Source organism: Zonotrichia albicollis, chromosome 16 (assembly GCF_047830755.1).
Source record: "Zonotrichia albicollis isolate bZonAlb1 chromosome 16, bZonAlb1.hap1, whole genome shotgun sequence".
Taxonomy (NCBI): Eukaryota; Metazoa; Chordata; class Aves; order Passeriformes; family Passerellidae; genus Zonotrichia; species Zonotrichia albicollis.
Genome location: NC_133834.1, coordinates 982,461 through 1,003,930, shown reverse-complemented (window position 1 = coordinate 1,003,930; position 21,470 = coordinate 982,461). Strand labels below are relative to the sequence as shown.

Sequence of the window (21,470 nt, the reverse complement as noted above, 5' to 3'; positions counted from 1 at the left end):
CCCGCCGGGAGCCGGCGCCCGGTGTCCCCCCCGTCCTCCGGCGAGTCGCCGCCGATGGCTCCTGGCGCGCCTCCCTCTCATTGGCCGCCCGGCCCGAGGGCCCGCCCCCAGCGCGCTGCTATTGGCCAGGGCGCCCCGGCGCTCGTTCGGTAACGCGTTAGGCAACTCCGCGGTAACTCCTCGGGAACTGCCCGGGCTCCGCTCCGCCGGGGCTCGGGGCCCGGCGGTCACCGGGAGCAGCGGAGGGACCGTGCTCCGACACCGCCCGCCGGCACCCGGAACCTCCGCGCGGCGGGCGCGTTCCCCGCCGAGCCCCGTCCCGTTGTTATGACGACACGGCCGTAAAGCCGCCATCTTGCGGCGCGTTGCGACACGGGGGCCGCGATGGCAACGGGCGCGGGGCCGGCGGCGCTTACGGCAGAAGCGGCCGGGCCGGGCCGGGGCGCGGCCGCCGCGGGCTCCGGGTCCCCCGCGCCCCCCGCCGCCCTCATCGGCCTCCAGCCGCCCTTCGGCGAGCAAGGTACCGCCCTCAAGGCGCCCCGGCCGGCGCTGCCAGGCCTGGGGGCGGCGCGGCCCGCTGGCTGAGGGGGCCGGCCCGGTGCCGCCATCGGGGCGGGAGGCGGATGGGTCTCGGTGTGCCTCGGCCGGGATCGCCCCGCTCCCCTCCCGCATCCCCCGGGCGGAGCGGCGGGGCCGGGTGTATCCCTGCGCCGGGAGGGGCTGGGGAGCTGCTGGGACGGGATCCCGGGGCAGGGAGCGGGGATGCACCGAGCGCCCGGTGCCTCGGGCCTGTCCCGAGTCCCGTGTCCCGCCCCGCTGACGGCGCTTTCCCCGCAGACGAGGATGACGTGCACAAGTGCGGGCGCTGCCAGTCGGAGTTCAGCTCCCTGCAGGAGTTCGTGCAGCACAAGCTGCAGAAGGGCTGCCAGCGCCCTCCCGACCCGCTCGCCGGGCTCCTCGGCCACGAAGGACAAAAGGTGACCGCGGCCTCTTCCAGCCGGGGCTGGAAATGATTGGGATGCTACGGTCTGCTGGGTTGGAGGGGAGGGAGCAGCGTGCTCAGGCAAGCAGGACCCGCCTGCTGAAAGGTGCTCTGTGCCAGCAGGTGGTTCCTGCTGTCGAGGAGTCCATCACGGTTGCTCACATTGTTGTTGAAGCATCTTCTATAGCAGAGGAGATCAGCGACGCCTCGGCCATCGTAGGTGAGCTCTGGGGTGCCTTGGTGTGCCCGGGGGGGGTCTGGTAGCTGTTCCCTCATCTGTGACCTCTTCTGATGGCTTTGGGTTGTGGTTGGGTGGGCGACACCTCTGTGGCACTGGGATTTGGAGCTGTTCCTGCAGAGCTCTGGGGGGCAGCCCTGGGCCAGCTCTGCAATCCTCCCCCATCAGGGCCATGGAACAGTCATGGGATGGGCTGGGTTGGGTGGAACCTTAAAGCCCACCCAGTGCCACGCCTGCCATGGCAGGGACACCTTCTACCATCCCAGGGTGCTCCCAGCCCTGTCCAGCCTGGCCTTGGGCACTGCCAGGGATCCAGGGGCAGCCACAGCTGCTCTGGGCACTTGTGTCAGGGCTGCCCACCCTCACAGGGAACAATTCCTTTGCAATATCTATTCTAAACCTACCCTCCTTCAGCCTAATTAATACAACTAATAAATACAAATTAGATGTTAATCTCTGTTCCAGAAGTGCCCCTTTTATGCTGCCTTTATGAGAAGGTTGCAAAGACTCGAGTGGCAGGTTTAAAATATCTTTTCTCCTTCTTCCTGCATGGCATGCTGAGACAGTAGATGATGGTTTGTTGTCCTGTAAAGAAGCCAACTGTGTCCCCACCTTTTCCCAGGCAGTGGGCACATCAAAGAGGTCATTGTAGCAGGAGACCATGTGTTTGAGAACCCGAATGGCCACGTGGATGGGGAGGTCAGTGAGGAGCAGGACGTTTCCAGCGAGCTGACCAAGGTCAAGCTGCAGGTGAACAAGGAGGGGCGATATGTGTGTGAGCTGTGCCAGAAGACATTTAAAACTGTGAGTATCCCCTCTGCTGTTGTGGGCTAGGGAGCCTTTTAGGCTGGCTGTGAACCTTATAAGAGCTCCCAAGACTCAGTAGCAGCATGCTTTATTGCCTGCCACACTTTCCAGAGGGAAGTTCTGCCTTCACAAGGAGCCTTGTTGTTCTTTACAGCTAAAATGTAAAGTCTTTAAACGATTTGGAAATTCTTTCCCTAGGCCAGCATCCTCAAAGCTCACATGATCACCCACAGCAGCAAGAAGGACTATGAGTGTAAACTCTGTGGGACTTCCTTTAGGACAAAGGGGTCTCTGATCCGACACCATCGGCGGCACACGGGTAAGGGTCCTCCCAAATAAGAGCTCCTTGTCACTGGAGCTGTCTGTGGCTATCCTTTTGCCTTCCAGTGGAATTCCTTGCTGCCTCCCATGTTTTGCTGAGACCATTGAGCTCCCCAGCATTTGGGGTGCTGGGAGGCAGTGGAAGGTTCTGGGATAGGCACAGTCGTGTGCTGTAGAAAGCTGAACATGTTCTTCAGCCTGTCACACAGAGCTGATCCACACAATGCTGGCTTTAACATGGTTCTGTTGATTCTTGTCATTTCCAGATGAAAGACCTTACAAATGCAAGAAATGTGGGAAAAGCTTCCGGGAATCGGGAGCTTTGACTCGGCACCTTAAATCTCTGACACCTTGCACTGAAAAAATCCGCTTCAACATGACCAAAGAAATAGTTGTCAACAAAGATGATCTGCCACCAGGTCAGTGGTGCTGCCAGGACCTGCCTCCTGTCTGGTAAAGCCAAACCCTCCCAGCACTTGGAATAGAAATTCCTTCTGGCACAGGTGCCCAGAGCAGCTGTGGCTGCCCCTGGATCCCTGGCAGTGTCCAAGGCCAGGTTGGACAGGGCTTGGAGCAGCCTGAGATGGTGGAAAGTGTCCCTGCCCATAGCAGGGGGTGGAACTGGATGACCTGCAAGATCACTTCCAACCCAAACCATTCCATGATAAGAAATAATCCCATGGTTTTGAATTTATATTTTTTATACCAGAAAAAAGTAATTTATAGAGGAAAGTTATTACCTCAAAGCCAGGTGTGAACTCAAGAATGTTTGAGAATCTGGTACGAAGGTGGTGTTAACAGGCACCTTGTGCTCTAAGGCAGATTTTTAGGGCACAGGGAGTTGCTGAGGGGTGCATTTCCCCACCCCTTCATTTCTTGCAGGTTCATTTCTTGCAGGACCCTGCAGCTCCACCACAGACACAGTGTCCTCCATAGCGAGCGAATCCATCGAGGCCTCCCCTGTCATCCACTTCGTGACAGATGCAAAAGGCAATGTGCTCCATGAGGTCCATGTGCAGATGCAGGGACTGCCCGTGGTGGATGCAAAGCCCCTGGAGGCAGATGTGAGTGTTGTTTGATTCAAACACCCTCCGTGTGTTTTACACAAAGAATGTTTCACCTCAGAGCAGAGGTGTCTGGGGTACTGGCAGTAAATCTGAGTGTGGATTGAAGGGCTTCCTTTGGTTGGTGTCCTTCTGGGCTTGTCATCCCTTGGGTTGTCAGAGTACAGATCCACCTCATCCTCCTCCTCAGCCCAAGGTATTCCCTGGTTGATCTTTCAGCCCCATAGCTCTGGACACTCAGCAGAGTGGCACTCGCAGCAGTGTTGCTGTAGGACACTGTGGGTTTGCTGTGCCCAACTTCTCTTTGTTCCTGCAGCAGCTGCATCCCAAGGAGCTGCCCTGCGAGGGGGAAGTGAACAGTGAGAACCTGCTGAGGCAGGCCATGAGGAATTCGGGGATTGTCATCGAGAGAGTGGCTCTGGAGGAGGTGCAGAAGCCGGATGTACCTGTGGCAGCTGCTCCAGAAGGGCTGGAGAACAAAGGGATGGAAGTAGAAGAGCAGCCGTGTGTGGAGCAGTGTGTTAAACTGGAAGGAACAGAGTCTGTATGTTTGTATTCCATCAGCACATTAATTTTTTAACTTTCCTTGTCTGTATTTGGTTGTGGGCAGCTGTTGTCCTCATGTTGTCCTCGTGTGTGTCTCCCTGTGCCTGTGGCTTTGTGTCAGGTTTTAGAGTTACATTGTGCAGGTGTGATTTAAGGGAAATGTTCCTTCACACATGTGCTGTCTCTTTCACAACAGAGATCTCTTTCCTGTCCAAGCTGGAGTGTTTAATTGGGAATTTGGGTAGCAGTCCTAACTGGACACACCAGTACAAAAATAGAAAAGCAGTTTTCCCATTTTCTCTCCAGCAGACACCTGCAGAAGGAACCAACGGGTACAAATGTTACGTTTGCTCTCACTGTAATGAAGCCTTCAATGAAGTTGCTGCCCTGGAAGCTCACAGCAAGAGTCACACAGGTAAAGGGCTGCTGGGGCTGCTGTGTGACACAAGCTCAGTGACCTCAGCTGGGTACAGCTGCTCTGATGAGGAGAGACTGCAGGAGCTGGGCCTGGTCAGTCTGGAGAAGGGAAGGCTGAGAGGGGATCCCATCAATGCTTCCAAATCCCTCCCAGGGGTGTCAGAGGATGGTGCCAGACTCTGTTCAGGGACAGCACAAGGAGCAGCGCCCAGAAATTAAAACACAACAAAATCCATGTTAACATGAGGAAGAACCTCCTTGCAATGAGGGTGGCGGAGCTGTGGACACGTTCCTGTGTCACCTGCTGCAGGTGACCCTGCCTGGCCAGGGGGCTGCACTGGATGATCACCAGAGGTCCCTTCCCACCCCAGCTATTTTGGGGTTCTGTGAAAGCCCACACATTTGGTGACAATACAATTCCTCCCCTTCTCCAGGTCGCTTCTGTGACAATTCACCCGTACCACATCCTTGTGCTGCAGGATACCCTGATCAACCACACCTTTTTCTCTGTGTCCCTCTAGAGTACAAACCTTTCAAGTGCGAGGAGTGTGGCAAGGAGTTCACCAAGGGCTACCTGCTGAAGAAGCACCAGGAGGTGCACGTGAACGAGCGGCGCTTCCGCTGCGGGGAGTGTGGCAAGCTCTACAAAACCATCGCCCACGTCAAGGGGCACCGGCGCGTGCACTCGGACGAGCGGCCCTACGCCTGCCCCAAGTGCGGCAAGCGCTACAAGACAAAGGTGGGGCCCCATCACCAACCCCTCACTGCTCCCCAGAGCCAGGCTGTGCCACAGGGCTTTGCTCCTCAAAGAGCTCATCTGTCTCTTATAGCTCAGAGAAGCTGGGGCTGCTCTATCCCTGCAAGTGTCCAAGGCCAGGTTGGACAGGGCTTGGAGCAACCTGGGATAGTGGAAGGTGTCCCTGCTATGGCAGGGGGTGGAACAAGATGTTCCTTAAGGTTCTTTCTAACCTAAACCATTCAGTGATTCTGTGAGCTGAAACTCCAGAAAGACGTTTTGGTTTAGTGGGCAAAAGAACAGTCTTTGTAAAACCATCACATCTCTGAAGAAACTGTTCCTTCCTGTGTGGAACAAATATGTAATAAGTGTCGCGGTTCTGGCCAGGATGAGGTCAAGTTTTGCAGTAGCCAGGAGGGTGCATGTCTAGAACATTCTGGTATGAGTGTAAGGGGTTCCTTCTCTCTGTTATCAGGGCAGGTGAGTTGCTCACCTCTTTCTCACACTCTCTGTCACCAGTAGTGGTCTTTTATCTTATTTCTGTTTCTGTAAATTGTCCTTATCTCAGTCCATGATCTTCACCTTTTGTGCCTCCAATTCTCTCCAGCCCACTGTGAGGGGAGGGGGAGAGGGAGAGGGGAACAAGTGAGTGCCTCTTGGTTTGGAGAGTCATGGTGTGAGCACTGGCTTGGGAAGTTCCATTCCTAAACCACCACCCAAGAAAATCATCCTATAAAAGACATTGAGTTCCACCCTGGGAGCAAAGCCCCACATCTGCGAGTTGGCCGTGTCCTTTCTGAGCGCTTGCCTTGCCTCCCTGTGCGTGCAGAACGCCCAGCAGGTGCATTTCCGTACCCACCTGGAGGACAAGCCCTACGTGTGCCAGTTCTGCAGCCGGGGGTTCCGGGAGAAGGGCTCCCTGGTGCGCCACATCCGCCACCACACCGGCGAGAAGCCCTTCAAGTGCTACAAGTGCGGCCGCGGCTTCGCCGAGCACGGCACCCTCAACAGGCACCTCAGAACCAAAGGTGAGCAGGGCACCCTCAACAGGCACCTCAGAACCAAAGGTGAGCAGGGCACCCTCAACAGGCACCTCAGAACCACCAAAGGTGAGCAGGGCACCCTCAGCAGGCACCTCAGAACCACCAAAGGTGAGCAGGGCACCCTCAACAGGCACCTCAGAACCAAAGGTGAGCAGGGCACCCTCAACAGGCACCTCAGAACCAAAGGTGAGCAGGGCACCCTCAGCAGGCACCTCAGAACCACCAAAGGTGAGCAGGGCACCCTCAGCAGGCACCTCAGAACCAAAGGTGAGCAGGGCACCCTCAACAGGCACCTCAGAACCAAAGGTGAGCACGGCACCCTCCATAGGCACCTCTGAACCAAAGGTGAGCAGGGCACCCTCAACAGGCACCTCAGAACCACCAAAGGTGAGCAGGGCACCCTCAGCAGGCACCTCAGAACCAAAGGTGAGCAGGGCTGGGCTGCCCTGGGCCTGAGCTGGGCAGGCTGGGAGTGGTGCTGAGGGTGCATCTCAGCCACTGACAGAACCAGAGCACACAGCCTCAAGCTGCACCAAGGGAAATACAGGTTGGATATCAGATTATTTTTACAGAAAGAAATGGAATGGCCTGCCTGGGAGGTGGTGGAGTCACCATCCCTGGATCTGTTTAAAACAAGCCTGGATGTGGCACTCAGTGCCATGGTTTAGTTGAGGTATAGAGCATGGGTTGGACTCTATGATTTTTAAGGTCTCTTCCAACCTGGTCATTCTGTGGATTTAATGACTCACATGGAAGTGGGCATGTTCTGGGAAGGAAATGTCTGGGTAAAGTTCTCAGCAATAATCTGGTTTGGTGGGATTAGTTGCACTGGGCTTGCTGCTCCTTGAGCTCCTAAGCAGGGATTTCCAGACTTCTTCAGGTAGTGCTGACGGTGTTATTCCAAAGGAATAATACAAGTCTACTGGAGGAAAAATGGACTTTTGTAGGAGGTACTGGGATGTATCAGCAGAAAAGATCAATAATTTAAAATATACCCAAATTCTTCCTGTATGTTCTTCACACATGGCTTGAAAACCCCGAGTGGTTTTACCACCTGAATTTACCCATGTTTGGAATTGCACTGGAGAGCTGCTCTGCTCCTGGTGTCACAGGGACTCTCCTGGGCTGTTCCTTGGCCTGTCCTGGTGGGCCAAGAGCCCCTCAAGTGCCACTGGTCACTTGTCCATGACATCCCCTTGCTGGTGCTGCACAGCACATTCCAGCTGCTACTGGAGATGGACACAAACAATGATGTTTTTCTGGAATTCCCTGCAGGTGGCTGCCTCCTTGCTATGAAGGAGGTGGAAGAAGTGATGGTGTCAGAGGAGAGCCAGTCTGCTGACAACCTGGCAGCCACGGTCCTTTCGGAGGATCCACACACGGTTCTGGTGGAGTTCTCCTCAGTGGTGGCAGACACCCAGGAGTACATCATCGAGGTGAGAAGGGGCAGCCGGCCTGCTCACTGGGAACTGAGCACAGGCTTTGGTCAGGGAAAACTCTGCACTTGTTCATGTTCCTGCTCCAGGCTTTTGGGAGAAAGTAAAACAGGCCCTGCCCTGCCTGCACAGCCCCAGGACCTGTGCGATCAGCCTTGTTAGGAGGGAAAGCACTTGGAGCTTCCCCACCCTCCCAAAGTGCTGTGTGTGCCAGGAGGCTGAGCCTCAGAACTTCTGACCACGCCAGATTTTAGGTCCTCACAAGCTTGCTTCAGCTTTCCCTCCTGTTTTCTCCCATTTTTATGTACCTTACTTTGTCCCAGATAATCTGTGTTGTTTCTAACAGAGGCTGCCAAAAGCAATGAATTCTGCATTTCACGTTCTCCCCTCTGTCACACAGAGCCAGCTCTCATCCCAGCAGGGTCACACAGCTCAGTTATTGAGTGCTGCCGTCGTTCTTCTCCAGTAGGAGAAAAATCTGCTGTGTGGCCAAATCCTGCTGAGGGAGGACTTTCTCTTTCAGTTATTTGTGAACATTGTGCATTCATTTTAAGTAGTTCCTGATAATGGGATTGGGAGGGAACGTCAAGGAGTTGTCTTTGGAGCAGCTACTGCATGTGAGGGGAACACAAAGGCTTGTGTAAAATATCTTAGTGAATTATATCTTGGTGATAAAATTCTTTTTATAAGAACCTAAAAAGAGAATAATCTTATTTTGTCTTCCAGACTTCTACCGAAGACATGGAGACCAGTGAAGCTACTGAAATAATAGAGGGAACAAGACATGAGGTAAGGCAGTCAGTCCTTGGGTGGCACATTGCAGAGTCTGTGCTGGGGTGCACAGCTAGAGCAGAGCTGTCCTGTCACTGCCCAGGGGTGACACGAGCAGTGATAACTGCCCTTAACTGTGTCACTAAATGCAGCCCCTGTCCCTGGCAGGTGGACAGCCACATCATGAAGGTGGTGCAGCAGATCGTGAACCAGGCCAACTCGGGCCACCAGATCATCGTGCAGAATGTGACGGTGGCCGAGGGCGGCGCGGGCGCCGACGCCGCCGACACCATCACCATCGCCACGCCCGAGAGCCTCACGGAGCAGGTGGCCATGACCCTGGCCTCGGCCATCGGCGACGGCGCCGTGCTGGCCACCGACGGCGGCCTGGCCGCGCAGGAGGCCACCGTCACCATGGTGGCGTCCGAGGACATCGAGATCATGGAGCACGCCGGCGAGTTCGTCATCGCCTCGCAGGAGGGAGACGTGGAGGTGCAGACTGTGATCGTGTGAGGGGTGGGAGTGCTCGCCTGGGCCCTGGGGCTGCTCACAGAGCCAGGGGGACGCTCATGGGAGAGGGCAGGCCCCCAGACAGGTCTGAAACGGGATAGTGCAGGTCTGAAACGGGATAGGCCTGAAACGGGATAGGCCAGGTCTAAAACGGGATAGGACAGGGCAGGTCCGAGGTGTTCTCAGTCTTAAACCAATTCCAGGAGTTAAACCCTTGGCCTGGTCATGCTGAGGAGACTGACAGGTCACAAGTGGCACTCAGTATTCTGTACAGCAGCCTCGAATGAAGGAAGATCCTTTGGGAATCAGCCCACTCTGCCCACCATTGGGACGGCAGTGGTCTGGCTTGTAAAAGGATTCAGAAAGTGTAGCAAGTATGTGGGGTCTCACAAGGGATTATTTCAATATATGCATTTAAAACAAATTGAGAAAACCAAACCTAAGGAGTTGTGGTGTGTGTTGAGCACCACTGAAACACTCTCATGCCTTTAACCTCACTCCTTCAGGCCTCCCAAGGCACGGTACTGCAGTATTTCTCCTTTCTTTGGTATCCTGGACAAGTAGCCTTATGTACTGGTCTGTGAATGCATCATTGTACCCTGCAATGCCAGCCAGGCTGCTCTGAGAGCCAGCCTGGGGGCTGGAAAGCCATATTGTATAGGAATTTGGTTTATTTTAAACCATATTTGGATTTTTTGCATATTGTACATATTTGGCATGTAAATAAATACATTTTTAAAAATAAAGTTATTTAAAGTTCTTACTACATTTTTTTCCAATTTCTCTTCTATTATCTAGAAGGAGGGGTGAACAGGGACACTTTAATTTCCTTCCTGAAGTTGATGCTCCAAAGCTGCAGCAGGACATGGTTTCTGCAGGTAAGATCCTGCCAGAAATCATTCTTTCAGCTAAACACACACAACCTATTGTAGTCATTGTTAACAGTCATGACTTAATTGTTTCCCAAAGAAAGATACAAAAATATGCTGCTTCCTCAGAATGCACAGGAGCTCTATGTTAGTCCTTCTCAGAGAGAAAAATTCACTTTGGGAAGATGAACCAAATCCTTATTCAGGGCCAGGCCTGAGCTGGCCCTGAGTCTCACTGAGGGAGGGAGCTCCAGTGAGGCACCAATATGTGAATTCTGCAGTAATCTTGTTCCAATTCACTTCCAAATCTGCAGTTCCACAATCTTGTTCCACAATCTGCCTGGGGCAGCCAAGCCCACTGCTGAACTGAAGTCTTAAAAAGCATTTAAAAATGCCCAGAGAAACAAGGATATCTTCATGTTTTCTTCTTCCTTTCCAACGTGGTGGGAGGGTTAAAGATTTCCTTTAAGTTCCTCCAGATCCCTTTGGAATAGATGTTTCTGTAGACGAGGGGTCTGTCATGAGGCTGTGAGGGGACAGGGGGGGAGCCCCCAAATCTTCGGGATTTGCACCATTCGTTGGTGGTCTGGTTGGTGAGGGCCAAATACAGACTGAAGCAGCAATATCCCCCCAGCACCAGGGTGAGCAGGATGACAAAGCCCAGCATGAAGACAATCCTGGGGAAAGTCAAGAAAAGGTGCTGCAGAGAAAGAGAAAAGTAAATTTAAAAGGTGGAACTGTATCTGCATTCTGGGGAGTGTCCTGCTTTAACACCTCCACACAGGTACCTCAGGACTCTCAGCTGTTTCCTAAACCTGACTACATCAGCTAGTCACTGGGATGGGAAATCTTCCTCTATGAACCAGACATGAACTGAGTGACAGATCCCAGAGAAAGGAACCTGTGGGATGGGAAGTGATGTGAGAAAAACCCCCCATTTCTAAAGGATTCAGCAGTGGCAGCTTTCTAAATCTAGTTATATGTATAAAACAGCTGCAGTCTGCCCTAAAACCCTGCAGTCTGTCCCAACACCCTGCAGTCTGCCCCAAAACCCTACAGCCTGTCCCCAAACCTGCAGTTTGTCCCAAAACCCTGCAGTCTGTCCCCAAACACTGCAGACTGTCCCCAAACCCTGCAGCCTGTCCCAACACCCTGCAGTCTGTCCCAAAACCTTGCAGTCTGCCCCCAAACCTGCAGTTTGTCCCAAAACCCTGCAGTCTGTCCCCAAACCCTGCAGTCTGTCCCAAAACCCTGCAGTCTGCTCCAACACCCTGCAGTCTTCCCAACACCTTGCAGTCTGCCCCAAAACCCTGCAGTCTGCCCCAAACACTGCAGTCTGTCCCCAACCCTACAGCCTGCCCAGCACCCTGCAGTCTGCTCCAACACCCTGCAGTCTGTCCCAAAACTCTGCAGTCTGTCCCCAAACCCTGCAGCCTGTCCCCAAACCTGCAGCGTGCCCCCAACCCTGCAGCCTGTCCCCATGCCGGGGGAACAGGACGCGGTTCCTGACAGCAGAGAGAGCCAGAACGTTGCACAGCACTGACCTGGACGAGGAGGGGGATGCCCACGGGCTGCTCCTGGCCCTGGGCATCCAGGTAGGTGCCGTGCAGGGCGTTGGAGAGCAGCAGCACGTGCGCGAGCAGGGCGGCAGTGACGGCGGCCACGGCGGCCGCGGTGGCCGTCAGGGACAGCAGGTAGAGCAGGAAGAGCCCCGCGTTGGCGGCCCCGATGCAGTTGTTCACCCACACGCAGTGGTGGTCAAAGCGGTGCACGCACGTCCTGCACACGCCTGCAGGAGGCAGGGGCAAAGCGAGAGCCTTGGGGTCAGAGCCCAGGAACTCAGAGCTCTGAGTGCCCTGGAGGGCTCCAGCCCCTGCCCGGGGGGCTCAGACACCCTCCAGACCCCTGTGCTTTGATTTTGACCCATGGGGAATTGCTCAGTTCTATCCCCTGCTTAACCACCTTTGTATGAAATTACAAGTTACCACCTTTATATGAAGAATTACAAGTCAAGAAAGTTTAAGTAGAAATAATAGTTAGTGTGTCACAGGGTGAAAAACAGATTTTTGAGTTTTTAGAATGGGGGCTAGGGATGCCAAGATGGAGGAATTTGGGCGTGCCCTGTCCTTTTTCCTTCTCCTTCCTAGCCTCCATATTCTGGGGGGTGCTGGCACTTTGGGATTGGTTTGAGGAAAAAGCTCACTGTCTAACATAGCTGATAAGTATTGGGAAGTTATGGTAAATAATGTACACATAGTTTTTAGTATAAAAGATGACACCAGTATGCCTCAACCCAACCTGCCAGACAGACCTCAGCCAGGGAAAGAATGTTATGGATAAGAAATAATAAACCACCTTGAGAAGGAGAACAGAGGAATCCTGACTCCTTCTTCGACTGCCAGGCTGGAGAAAGAGGCTTGTACATATCTCAGAGTCACTGTGACCAGCAAAGATTCTGAACTCTTAGCTCTTCGTTTTTAAGTAAGCAGTTGGATCTTTAGGTGTTTTTTAAGCTGGAAATATGTGGGAGTTGCTGTCAGGGTTTAGCTGGCAGCTTTTGAAGCAAATAAATTCAATTGTGGATCCTAAGCAAAACAACATATTCCATTTCCTCTTTTATTCACCAAGACTGCAGCTCCAAGGCTTTGGTTTTTCTGACAGTACTGCCTGGCAAAGCACCTGAAAGGCAGAGATTGGGGCTCCCACCTGTATTTTAGATGATAAAAAGAGGTGGTGGAGTTCCCATCCCAGGCAGGGTTCCAGTCAGGCTGGCAGGGCTTGGAGCACCCTGGGCTATTGGAAGGTGTGGAGGGTGACACAAGATGGGCTTTAAAGATCCCTCCAGCCCAAACCAGTACAGGGTTCTGTGACTGTGAAACAGAAATTCCTGATCTGAGGTCCTGACAGGTGACAATTTCTGTCATCAGCTGTTCCTGGCCCTGAATTATCCCTCAGAATTGGTAATTTCTGTGAGAAGAAACAGCACCCAACCAGCTCCAGGGATGGGCAAACGCAGCTGTGACCTGGGACCCCAGGAACACAAACCCAGCCCTGTGAGCCCTGAGCTGGTAACAGAACAGCTGTGGTGGGAGCTGCAGCTCCTGGGGCAGAATTCCTTTGGGAAGCTCTTACTGCCATGGTTATCAAGGAGTCTCAGATCCTTACTGCAGTGCTTGGACCTGGCTGGTTTCTCCAGGCTGCACGTGGGACACACCAGGCCTCTCTGGAACAACACCCCATCATAGGCATAGACCTTAGCCAGGGATGCAGCGTTGGATTTCGTCACTGTACCTGCCAAAGAGAGAGGGAAAAGAACTAAACCATGGGATTTGCAGCAGGTTTTTGTGTTTTCAGGGAGCAGGGTGTGATCTCACCAGGGTTGGCCCGGGAGCAGAGCAGGAAGCAGCCCAGGTTGGCAGCCAGCAGCAGGTAGGGCAGCAGCAGCAGCAGCAGGTGGAACTGCAGCTCCCAGCAGTACACAAACACCTCCCAGGTGTACTCCCCAAACACTGCAGCCTGCAGGGCCACGTGCAGCACCACAAACAAACAGCTCCTGCCAGCAAAGGGGACAGTTCATACCCAGCATCCTGATTAACAGGTCAAGTACACCCAGAGGTGATCAAAGACTTCCCAAATGCAAGGAGACGCCTCTTTTAGGTTTTCAGGCCAGCTTGGATTGCATATTAATAGTGTTTTCTCCATCCACTGCCTTCTCCTTCTCTTCTTCCCACATATGCTCCTTTAAATATGTCAGCTCAATTCCCTGCTTTATTCACATGTACTTTGGATTTTTTCCCCTGTCAGTACAAAGTCCTATAATCACTTGCTGCTGACAAAATATGCCACAGCAATAGGCCACAAAACATTCTGCCAGAAGGCATTTGCTGCTCTGAAAGCAAAGAAAATAATCTTAAAAACTCTGCCATAATAGCTGGTAGGAAGCAAGGGTGGCAGGAGGTGGGCAGTGTGCACCAGTTCCAGGCTATGTGGAGATTCCCAGTGCCCCCAGCACCCTGGCAGTGCCACCTCTGTGTCTCATGCTGTGTTGGAGCAGGGCAGCAGCAGAACAGGCACCAAGCCCCTGCAGCACCCCCAGCACAGCTGCAGCCCTGCGAGCTGCTGTCCCCAGAGAAAAGGTGTTTGAATCCTTCCTGAGGCACCCGAGTTGACAGACACACAGAATGCACCTGAGTCCAGCACGCTGCTCTGCAGCTTCCCCCCAGCCACCTGGCCAGCCAGCCTGCTGGGCTGCCACTAATGGGATTGGAGGCAGAGGATGGAGATGAGTCTGTCTGGCTCCATCTGCAGCTGCCACAGAGGCTGTGGTGATTCCTGTGGGATGCAGGATCCCACCAGTGCGACCAACATCTGCTCCTGAGCCACATTATCAACGTTTGTCAGTATGTTCCAACATTTCAGGGCTCCACCCTCCAAACAACGAGCAAGGAAGGCAGAGCCAGCAGCGTGGCAAACCTCAAAGGGAACCTGGAATCCTGGCAGGCATCCCAAATGGAGACAGAACACCTAAGGATAATACTAGAGCTCTGATGGTGGCAGGAGATCCCAACAGTAGCCAGAAATAAGAGTGGAAAATAATTCCAAAGGCATAAAAGTGCAATACCTTGTGTGGAAGAGCCTTTGCAGTGCCCGCTGTGCCACCCTCTGCAGCTGGCTGGGGATCAGCAGTGACAGCACCTGAGGGAATGTAGGAAATGGCAGGGAATGTAGGAAATGGCAGGGAATGTTACCTGGCCATCCCTGCTGCCTCGGGGCGAGCTCAGATTGAAATCGAGTCCCTCCTCCCTCAGCTCAGCACCTGCACAGCCCCAGCACTGGGGAGGAGGCTCCTTTTCAGGAGAATCAAAGGTGGGAGAAGAGACCTTCAAGACCTCAAAGCCCAGCCATAACACACAGAATCACAGAAGGCTGCACAAGCCCTTCAAGCTCCTCGAGTCCAACCTGTGCCCAATGCCCACCCTGTCCCAGCCCAGAGCTCTGGGTGCCACCCCCAGGTGTTCCTTGGACACCTCCAGGGATGGGGACCCCAAACCTCCCTGGGCAGGTCCCATTACTGAGCCCCCTCTCTATGAAGGAGGAAGAGAGGCAGGAATGCTGCTGGGGTTTTCCACAGGGGTTCCACACTCCCCCCAGGCCCAAACAAACATATCTGGGTTAATGTGTGAAAGTTCTAAGGAGCTTAGGCTGGGAGTGGGGAGGGGCTGGGTTAAGCAGGGGATAGAACTGAGCAATTCCCCAGCTACAATATGCTCCATCAGCCCATCTGACTGATCAGGGGGGGATCAGCAAAGGGATAAAGCTTGTGGCCTCCAGAAAAGAGAGGGGGAAAAAAAGAGCCAGCCAGATGCCCAAAAATGCAGTTTGTGCAGCTCCATGGCTCTGTGTCTAATTGTCCTTTCAAGCACAACTGAAGGAAGAGCTTTCCTGCTCATGGAGTGAGTCCCACAGGCAGGGCTGTGCCTGAGGAATTGCCTGCTCTGAGCTGAGATGTCTATAGCAAGAATTGCCTGCTCTGACAGATCTCTGTAGCAGGAATTGCCTGCTCTGACAGATCTCTATAGCAAGAATTGCCTGCTCTGAGCTGACAGATCTCTGTATGAGGAATTGTCTGCTCTGACAGATCTCTGTAGCAGGAATTGCCTGCTCTGAGCTGACAGATCTCTGTAGCAGGAATTGCCTGCTCTGACAGATCTCTGTAGCAAGAATTGCCTGCTCTGACAGATCTCTGTAGCAAGAATTGCCTGCTCTGACAGATCTCTGTAGCAAGAATTGCCTGCTCTGAGCTGACAGATCTCTGTATGAGGAATTGTCTGCTCTGACAGATCCCTACAGCAGGAATTGCCTGCTCTGAGCTGAGATCTCTATAGCAGGAATTGCCTGCTCTGACAGATCCCTATAGCAGGAATTGCCTGCTCTGACAGATCTCTGCAGCAGGAACTGCCTGCTCTGACAGATCTCTGTATCAGGAATTGCCTCCTCTGACAGATCTCTGTAGCAGGAATTGCCTGCTCTGAGCTGACAGATCCCTACAGCAGGAATTGCCTGCTCTGAGCTGACACATCTCTATAGCAACACAGCAATTAGAGAGGCTGCGCCTATTTCGAGCTGACACAGAGGGAAAATATGCAGTGAGAGCTTCTTGCCTCAGATGTGAAAGACCAGGAGGCAAAAAGCATATGTGGAGCTGAGAAGATGCTAAATATTTTGGTGTGAACTGGTGCGTCTCAGCTCGGCGGCTCGAGGGATGAGTGTTTGCAAAAAGAAGATTTTTTTTGCAAGTGTGCTGTAAGAGGAAACACAATCCAGCAGAAAAGAGCCTGCAGGAAACCTCAGCACTCTGCAGCCCAATGCCAAGTGCCCTCAGCTGCTCCTCCAGGCCCTTCACTGCCCCCTGTCCATTTTCTGGATGCTCTCTAAGATCTTCAGACCCTTCTGATACTCTGGGGTTTGCATTGATCCTTAGCTTAAAATCATTTCTCTTCTACTGTGACCTTACATTTAACATTGCCTGTATTCATATCCCAGGTAAAATATTGATTACATTCATATGTATTTATTTCCCAGGCACAAGTATTGATTGGATTCCCCCAGACAGTGGCTTCACACCACAGCAGTAATTTAATTGCTGCTGTTTAAACACTTCATAGCAGCAGCTATTAAGATATGGGGGAAAAAATCAATTTCTCTGCACAGTGTGTCTATAAACCAAAAGGAAGTATAATGCCAGTAATAAAAAAAAGTCTGTCTGAACTCCTGTGAACAGCATTAAACATAATTTTCAATTTAAGTGATAATTTTCTTATCCTTTACCTTCCAGAAATAGTACAGCGTTATTTTTTCCTTTTCATTCAGACACAGCCCAACAAACAGAAAAATGAACTGGTGCTTTCCCAATTCCTCGTTTTTACAATAAAATGCCAATTCTTAATCCTCTTTTAAAGCTCTTCATTCCTGCTTCTTTCTTACTGAACAAGAGCCTGCAGCATTAGTACACACATTAAAGAGCTTTCCCTCAAATATCTGCCACCACTTATAATTCTCTCCCTATTTTAATCCTCAAACCTCCCCCACCTTTCTCCTCTTGATGACAGCAGCAACACCACAAAACTGCAAATCCCTGGGGCCCGATTCTTATTTAATTTGTCTGAGATGCGTTGTGGTGTTAGTGAGGAAGGCACTTCTGGCATGGTGGGAAGCTCCAACCTCACCCCAGACAGGCACGGGCAGGGCTGGGAGACCCAAATGATTTTTACAACCTGCTTGGGCAGGATTGAACCATCTCAGAGAAGTGTATTTCTACTTCCTATCTCACTTCCTTGAGAGCGGGCATTAAAGCAGGATGAAATATATTATTACTCTGACCACACGCACTGGCTTTTGTTGGGATTTTTTTGACAACAAATACAGCAGTTGCCCTAATTTTAGCACACAAAGCAGGGCAGATTGCCAGCAGGGCAGCTGCTGGTTCCCCTGGCAGCTCATTCCCTGCCTGGCAGCGCAGGGCTGTACCTGGCTGGCCCTGGTGACACTCCTGGTGAGGAAGCTCTCCTGCCTTCCCGAGCTCAGGCACAGCAGGGCAGCCACGGCCAGCACGGAGCACAGGTACAGCAGGAACAGCGTCAGGAAATCCATCCCGAGCCCTGCAAGAGAGAGGAGAGGCTGTTGGACCCCTGGGTGCCAGTCCTGCAGCACAGCCTGGCATTCCCTGAGCCCAGGAATGGAAAGGAACCGTTGTTGGTCCCCTGGGTGCCATCCTGCAGCAGGGTCTGGCATTCCCTGAGCCCTGGAAGGGAAAGGAGCAGCTGTTGGTCCCCTGGGTGCCAATCCTGCAGCACAGCCTGGCATTCCCTGAGCCCCGCAATGGAAAGGAACTGTTGTTGGTCCCCTGGGTGCCATCCTGCAGCAGGGTCTGGCATTCCCTGAGCCCAGGGATGCAGCAGCCCCTCCAGCAGCAGCCAGCACTGAGGGCAGAAACACAGAATCCTCAAATCCTTTAGGCTGGAAAAGCCCTCCCAGCCCATGGAGTCCCAGCTGTGCCCGATGCCCACCTTGTCCCCAGCCCAGAGCCCCGAGTGTCACCTCCAGGAAATCCTTGGGCACCTCCAGGGATGGGCACCCCAAACCTCCCTGGGCAGTTCCAATCCCTGAGCCCCCTTTCCACGGGGAAATTCTCCGAAATATCCACCGTGAGCCTCCCCAGCCCAGCCTGAGGCCGTTCCCTCTGCTCCTGTCCCTGTTCCCTGGAGCACAGCCCGACATCCCGCGGCTGTGCCCTGCTGGCAGGGAATTCCAGAGAGGGAAAAGATCCCTCCTTTGCCCCAGCCCGAGCCCCTGCCCAGCTCCCTCAGGGGTTCCCCAGCCGCTCCCGGCCCCGTTCCCTTCCCTGGCGGTGCCGCAGCCCCGGGGTCACCGGGGCCGGCCCGGAGCAGCCGCGCCCGGCGGAAGCGGCGCCGTTCGGGGTTCGCGGCGGTTCCAGCGCCCTCCGGTGCCTCGGCGGCCCCGGCAGCGCCTCCGGCCCGGCGGGGAGCGGGGCACGGCGGTGAAGCGGTAAAGCCATCACTGAAATCAGCCCGCGAACCCCGGTGCGGATCGGTACCGTGCGCGCTGATGCGCTGCCTCCGTCCTGCCGCTGCTCTCACCCGTCCTGTGCCGTTCCTTAGCCATCGCCAGAAATTCCGGCAGGCTGGTGGCCTTTGGTGAAGTCTCTAAAATAAATTTCCCGTGCTTTTCCCGAGCTGTGAGTGTACATTCCCCGGTAGCCCCGATCCCCCCGGTCCCACCGTGCCCCAGGTGTCCCCGCACCTGCCGGGCTGAGCCGGGAACACGCGGGATGCTGAGCCCAGCCCGGCCCTCCGAGCTGTTGTGTGACAACTGAAACCGCCGGGGCCGATTGGGTTACGGGGCCTGCCTGGAACTTGCCAGAGAAACCCGTCCGGGAGCGGCCGTGCCGCCGATCCACCGGCTCCCGCGCTGCTGGGATGGTTTGCCCAGCCCCGGGTCCCGCTGTGCCGCTGGCCGGAGCTCGGACAGCACAGGTAAGCGTTCCAGGGATGCTCCAGGGCCTTCGGCCAAACAGGAGATGAATCGTCTTGGTGGGAGGCAGGAGAGGAGCTTGAGTTACAGGAAGAGTCTCTTTTCTTTTTTCCCTTGGTAAGCCCAGTGCACCGAACAGGACATGAGAGGGAGAAATGCAGCCAAAATACTCCCAGGGCACAGCTGTCCTGGAGTGCAGCCCAAGGCACTTGGGTCCTGATGGAGGATGGGGGGAAAAAGCCATTTCCCCATCCTACAGAGACAGCAGAATTTCTGCAGGTACAGAAACAGCTTGGCTTGGGTCACTGGATGTCACCTGGCAAGCCTGCTGGCACAGGAGGGGCTGGGGTGGGCACAAGGGGATTTATTTGTGGGGGACAGGCAGGGTCTGTGTGTGCCACAGCCAGGCCAGGAGCTGCAGGGACAGCAACCACATTGGGACTGGCAGGGGAGCTGTGCCACTCTCCGTGCCCTGACAGGCTGTGCTCAAGGACAGCCAGCCAGCCAACAGCTGGGCAGGGGCTGAGACTCAGAGGGATGGAGCTCATTCAGTGCAAGCACTGTGAAAATCACTTAGAAACTCTCGTCTGGTCAAAGTCTGGCAGAAGGTCTTAATGGAAGGCACATCCATTCACTTAGGATCCCAGAACTCAGCTCTTTCAAGGATTAAAATTCGCTGTCAGTGTTTAAAGTGCTCAAAAATGGAGGGAAAAGAAGCAATTACGTCACTGGCTGAACAACAACAAAAAAAGGGGAATTAATTGCGGTTTTGACTGTTGGGGCAGGGAATAGTAACAGAGATGCCTGAGTTGGTAGGAGTTGTGTGTGTCAGTGTCAGTATGGGAGGACAGATGCCCCAAGGCCCTGGGATTGATGCTCAGGAGATTTGTGCAGGAGAACCTGCCAGAAAGGAGCTGCAGAGGACAGGAGGAGCAGGCAGAAGTGGGTTTCAATCCCCTGAAGCAGTGACATGGCCACAGAGGTCCTGAGCAGGAGGAAAACCCTACAGCTGTCCTTGCCCAGCCCCGTGCCAGCTGTGCCAGCTGTGCCTGGGAGGTTTTCCCAGCCCATCCATCAGTGCCAGCAGCACAGCCCGTGCCGGAGCCGAGGGGACGCCGATCACAGAGTGCTCCATGCAGAGATGCAGCCGCCCCTCCCGCCGGTGCCGCAGCAGGACGTGTAATTCCCTAAAACCTCTTAGCGTGCTAAGCCCTGGGATCCCTCAGTGCCGAGGAAGCCGGGGAGAAAATCAGAAATAGCAGCTTAAGGGACAGTCGCTGCCAGCGTGGGGGGCTCTGTGGGCAAACGGGGCTCGGCTGCTCCCCCTGCCATGACCCCACACACGGAGCAGCCTGGCCGGGGACAGCTCTCCTGGTGAGCCCCAAAGCCCTCGACCCCCAAATCGCTGCAGCAAACCACGTGCAGTCCCCAAACCTCGGTGTCTCACTCACCTGTGCCCAGGTCCGGGCTCGCCCAGGTGTCCCCGGCTCTGTCCCCTGCTCCGCACGGCGCTGTCGCTCCGCATTTGCCCTGTGCCTGAAGGATTTCCCTCCACGGGCACTAATCTGTTTTCCCTCCTTCCAGCTCCTAATTCCCCCCAGATCTGCAGGCTCAGGTCAGCGCCAGGCTCAGCCAGGATAGCGCGGCAATTAGTGTGCCCGCGCTCCTCTGTGCGATGGAGAGAAGGTTAATTAGGAAAGGAAAAGGCCAGAAGGACCTCAGTGCGTGTGTGGCGGTGAGCTGGAGCCGCTGGAAGGGCTCGGGGCTGCCGTGAGAAGGCCGGGAAGGGGCGGCCAGCCCTGCCCGCTGTGTGCCGGTGCCACGGCAGCACCGGAGCGGGCCCAGCCCCGGGGAGCACGGGAGAACCGGGAGGATGCTGCCAGCAGCGCTGCGGGTACATGGGAAGCGTTTCCAGGGGTGATGGAGGAGAGTCAGGAGAGCTGCGAGCCCTCGGTGGGACGGAGCTGCCGCCGCTGAGAGCCCCCGATGGCCGCGGATTTCTGTAAGTGCTGGAGCCCGGCGCGGCGACGTGAGACAGAGTAGAAATTGTCCAGAGTAGGAACAGAGGTGCAGGGAGCAGCTCACACTGGTCAGTTGGGCTTTTCCTGCAGCACAGCCCGCAGCAGCAGCGCTGGCACCGGCCCAGGGCTCACTGGGCTCCTGCTGGAGCGCTCAGAACCCGTGCTCAGCAGCGCCTGGGGTCTGGGCACAGATGGGTTTCATCCCGCTGCTGTCCTGAGTTTCACCCTCAGCTCTTCCCCTCTGAGTCTCATGGTCTCTGTGGGGTGATTTGCCCGGGTAAAATTGACCGAGTTTCATTTTTGCCCGGGTAAAATTGTCTGAGTTTCATTTTTGCCCAGGTAAAATTGTCTTGTTTTCATTTTTTGTAAGTGCTTAATGTGCGTTCAGTGACACAGATGGAATAAACATGGGGGTAAAAAGCGTCTTCACAGACAGCTGAGATCAAACACAGAGGAAAACCCTGTGTGAATTATTTTAGTGTCAGCGGACAGGCACTCACATCACAGAATCAAGAAAGGGCGGCTGGAAGGGACCGTGGCAGGGTCATCGGGACAGCACAGCTTGGAAAGGGCATCTGAGGGCACTGTGCCCATCAGCTGGGCAGGTTACCTCGGGCAAAGGCAGCTCCTGCAGATGTTCAGGGCTGCTGTGCCCCTT

General features: G+C 54.4%; 3 protein-coding genes across 16 annotated transcripts in view; 2 read left to right on the top strand and 1 right to left on the bottom strand.

The window, feature by feature from the left end:
- Positions 1-132: 132 nt before the first annotated feature.
- Positions 133-9,800, top strand: E4F1 (E4F transcription factor 1). 6 transcript variants are annotated; one of them, XM_074553179.1, is made up of 15 exons: positions 135-520; positions 838-977; positions 1,106-1,202; positions 1,843-2,024; positions 2,226-2,346; positions 2,615-2,767; positions 3,231-3,412; positions 3,729-3,956; positions 4,265-4,373; positions 4,897-5,114; positions 5,941-6,139; positions 7,430-7,590; positions 8,317-8,379; positions 8,530-8,853; positions 9,670-9,800. In XM_074553179.1, exons 1-15 carry the CDS (start codon positions 385-387, stop codon positions 9,679-9,681), a joined length of 2,325 nt encoding a protein of 774 aa, XP_074409280.1. In that variant the 5' UTR covers positions 135-384; the 3' UTR covers positions 9,682-9,800. The 6 variants fall into 6 exon arrangements, with proteins under 6 accessions (XP_074409282.1, XP_074409281.1, XP_074409279.1 ...); XM_074553181.1 differs by lacking the exon at positions 9,670-9,800 and having other exon boundaries at positions 133-520; positions 3,246-3,412; positions 4,268-4,373; positions 8,530-9,637; XM_074553180.1 differs by lacking the exon at positions 9,670-9,800 and having other exon boundaries at positions 134-520; positions 3,246-3,412; positions 8,530-9,637.
- ZDHHC4 (zDHHC palmitoyltransferase 4) lies at positions 9,249-20,691 on the bottom strand. Of its 7 annotated transcripts, none has more exons than XM_074553189.1 (7): positions 20,243-20,691; positions 17,268-17,398; positions 14,362-14,435; positions 13,115-13,293; positions 12,906-13,031; positions 11,285-11,529; positions 9,249-10,440 (listed from the first exon to the last, which is right to left on the bottom strand). In XM_074553189.1, exons 2-7 carry the CDS (start codon positions 17,388-17,390, stop codon positions 10,156-10,158), a joined length of 1,032 nt encoding a protein of 343 aa, XP_074409290.1. In that variant the 5' UTR covers positions 17,391-17,398; positions 20,243-20,691; the 3' UTR covers positions 9,249-10,155. The 7 variants fall into 7 exon arrangements, with proteins under 7 accessions (XP_074409290.1, XP_074409288.1, XP_074409286.1 ...); XM_074553187.1 differs by lacking the exon at positions 20,243-20,691 and adding an exon at positions 18,355-18,490; XM_074553185.1 differs by lacking the exon at positions 20,243-20,691 and adding an exon at positions 18,398-18,477.
- GRID2IP (Grid2 interacting protein) overlaps positions 18,508-21,470 on the top strand; it is a 38,362-nt gene continuing 35,399 nt past the window's right edge. Inside the window, exon 1 of one of the 3 annotated variants that reach the window (XM_074553171.1) lies at positions 18,508-18,793. Coding sequence is in view for 2 of the 3 variants with exons in the window: in XM_074553169.1 (XP_074409270.1) it covers positions 20,778-20,793 (16 nt within the window). In the remaining variant the exon portion in view is untranslated. Of the gene's footprint in view, positions 18,794-20,498; positions 20,794-21,470 lie in introns of those variants that run through there. The other 2 variants (XM_074553169.1, XM_074553170.1) reach the window with 2 other exon arrangements.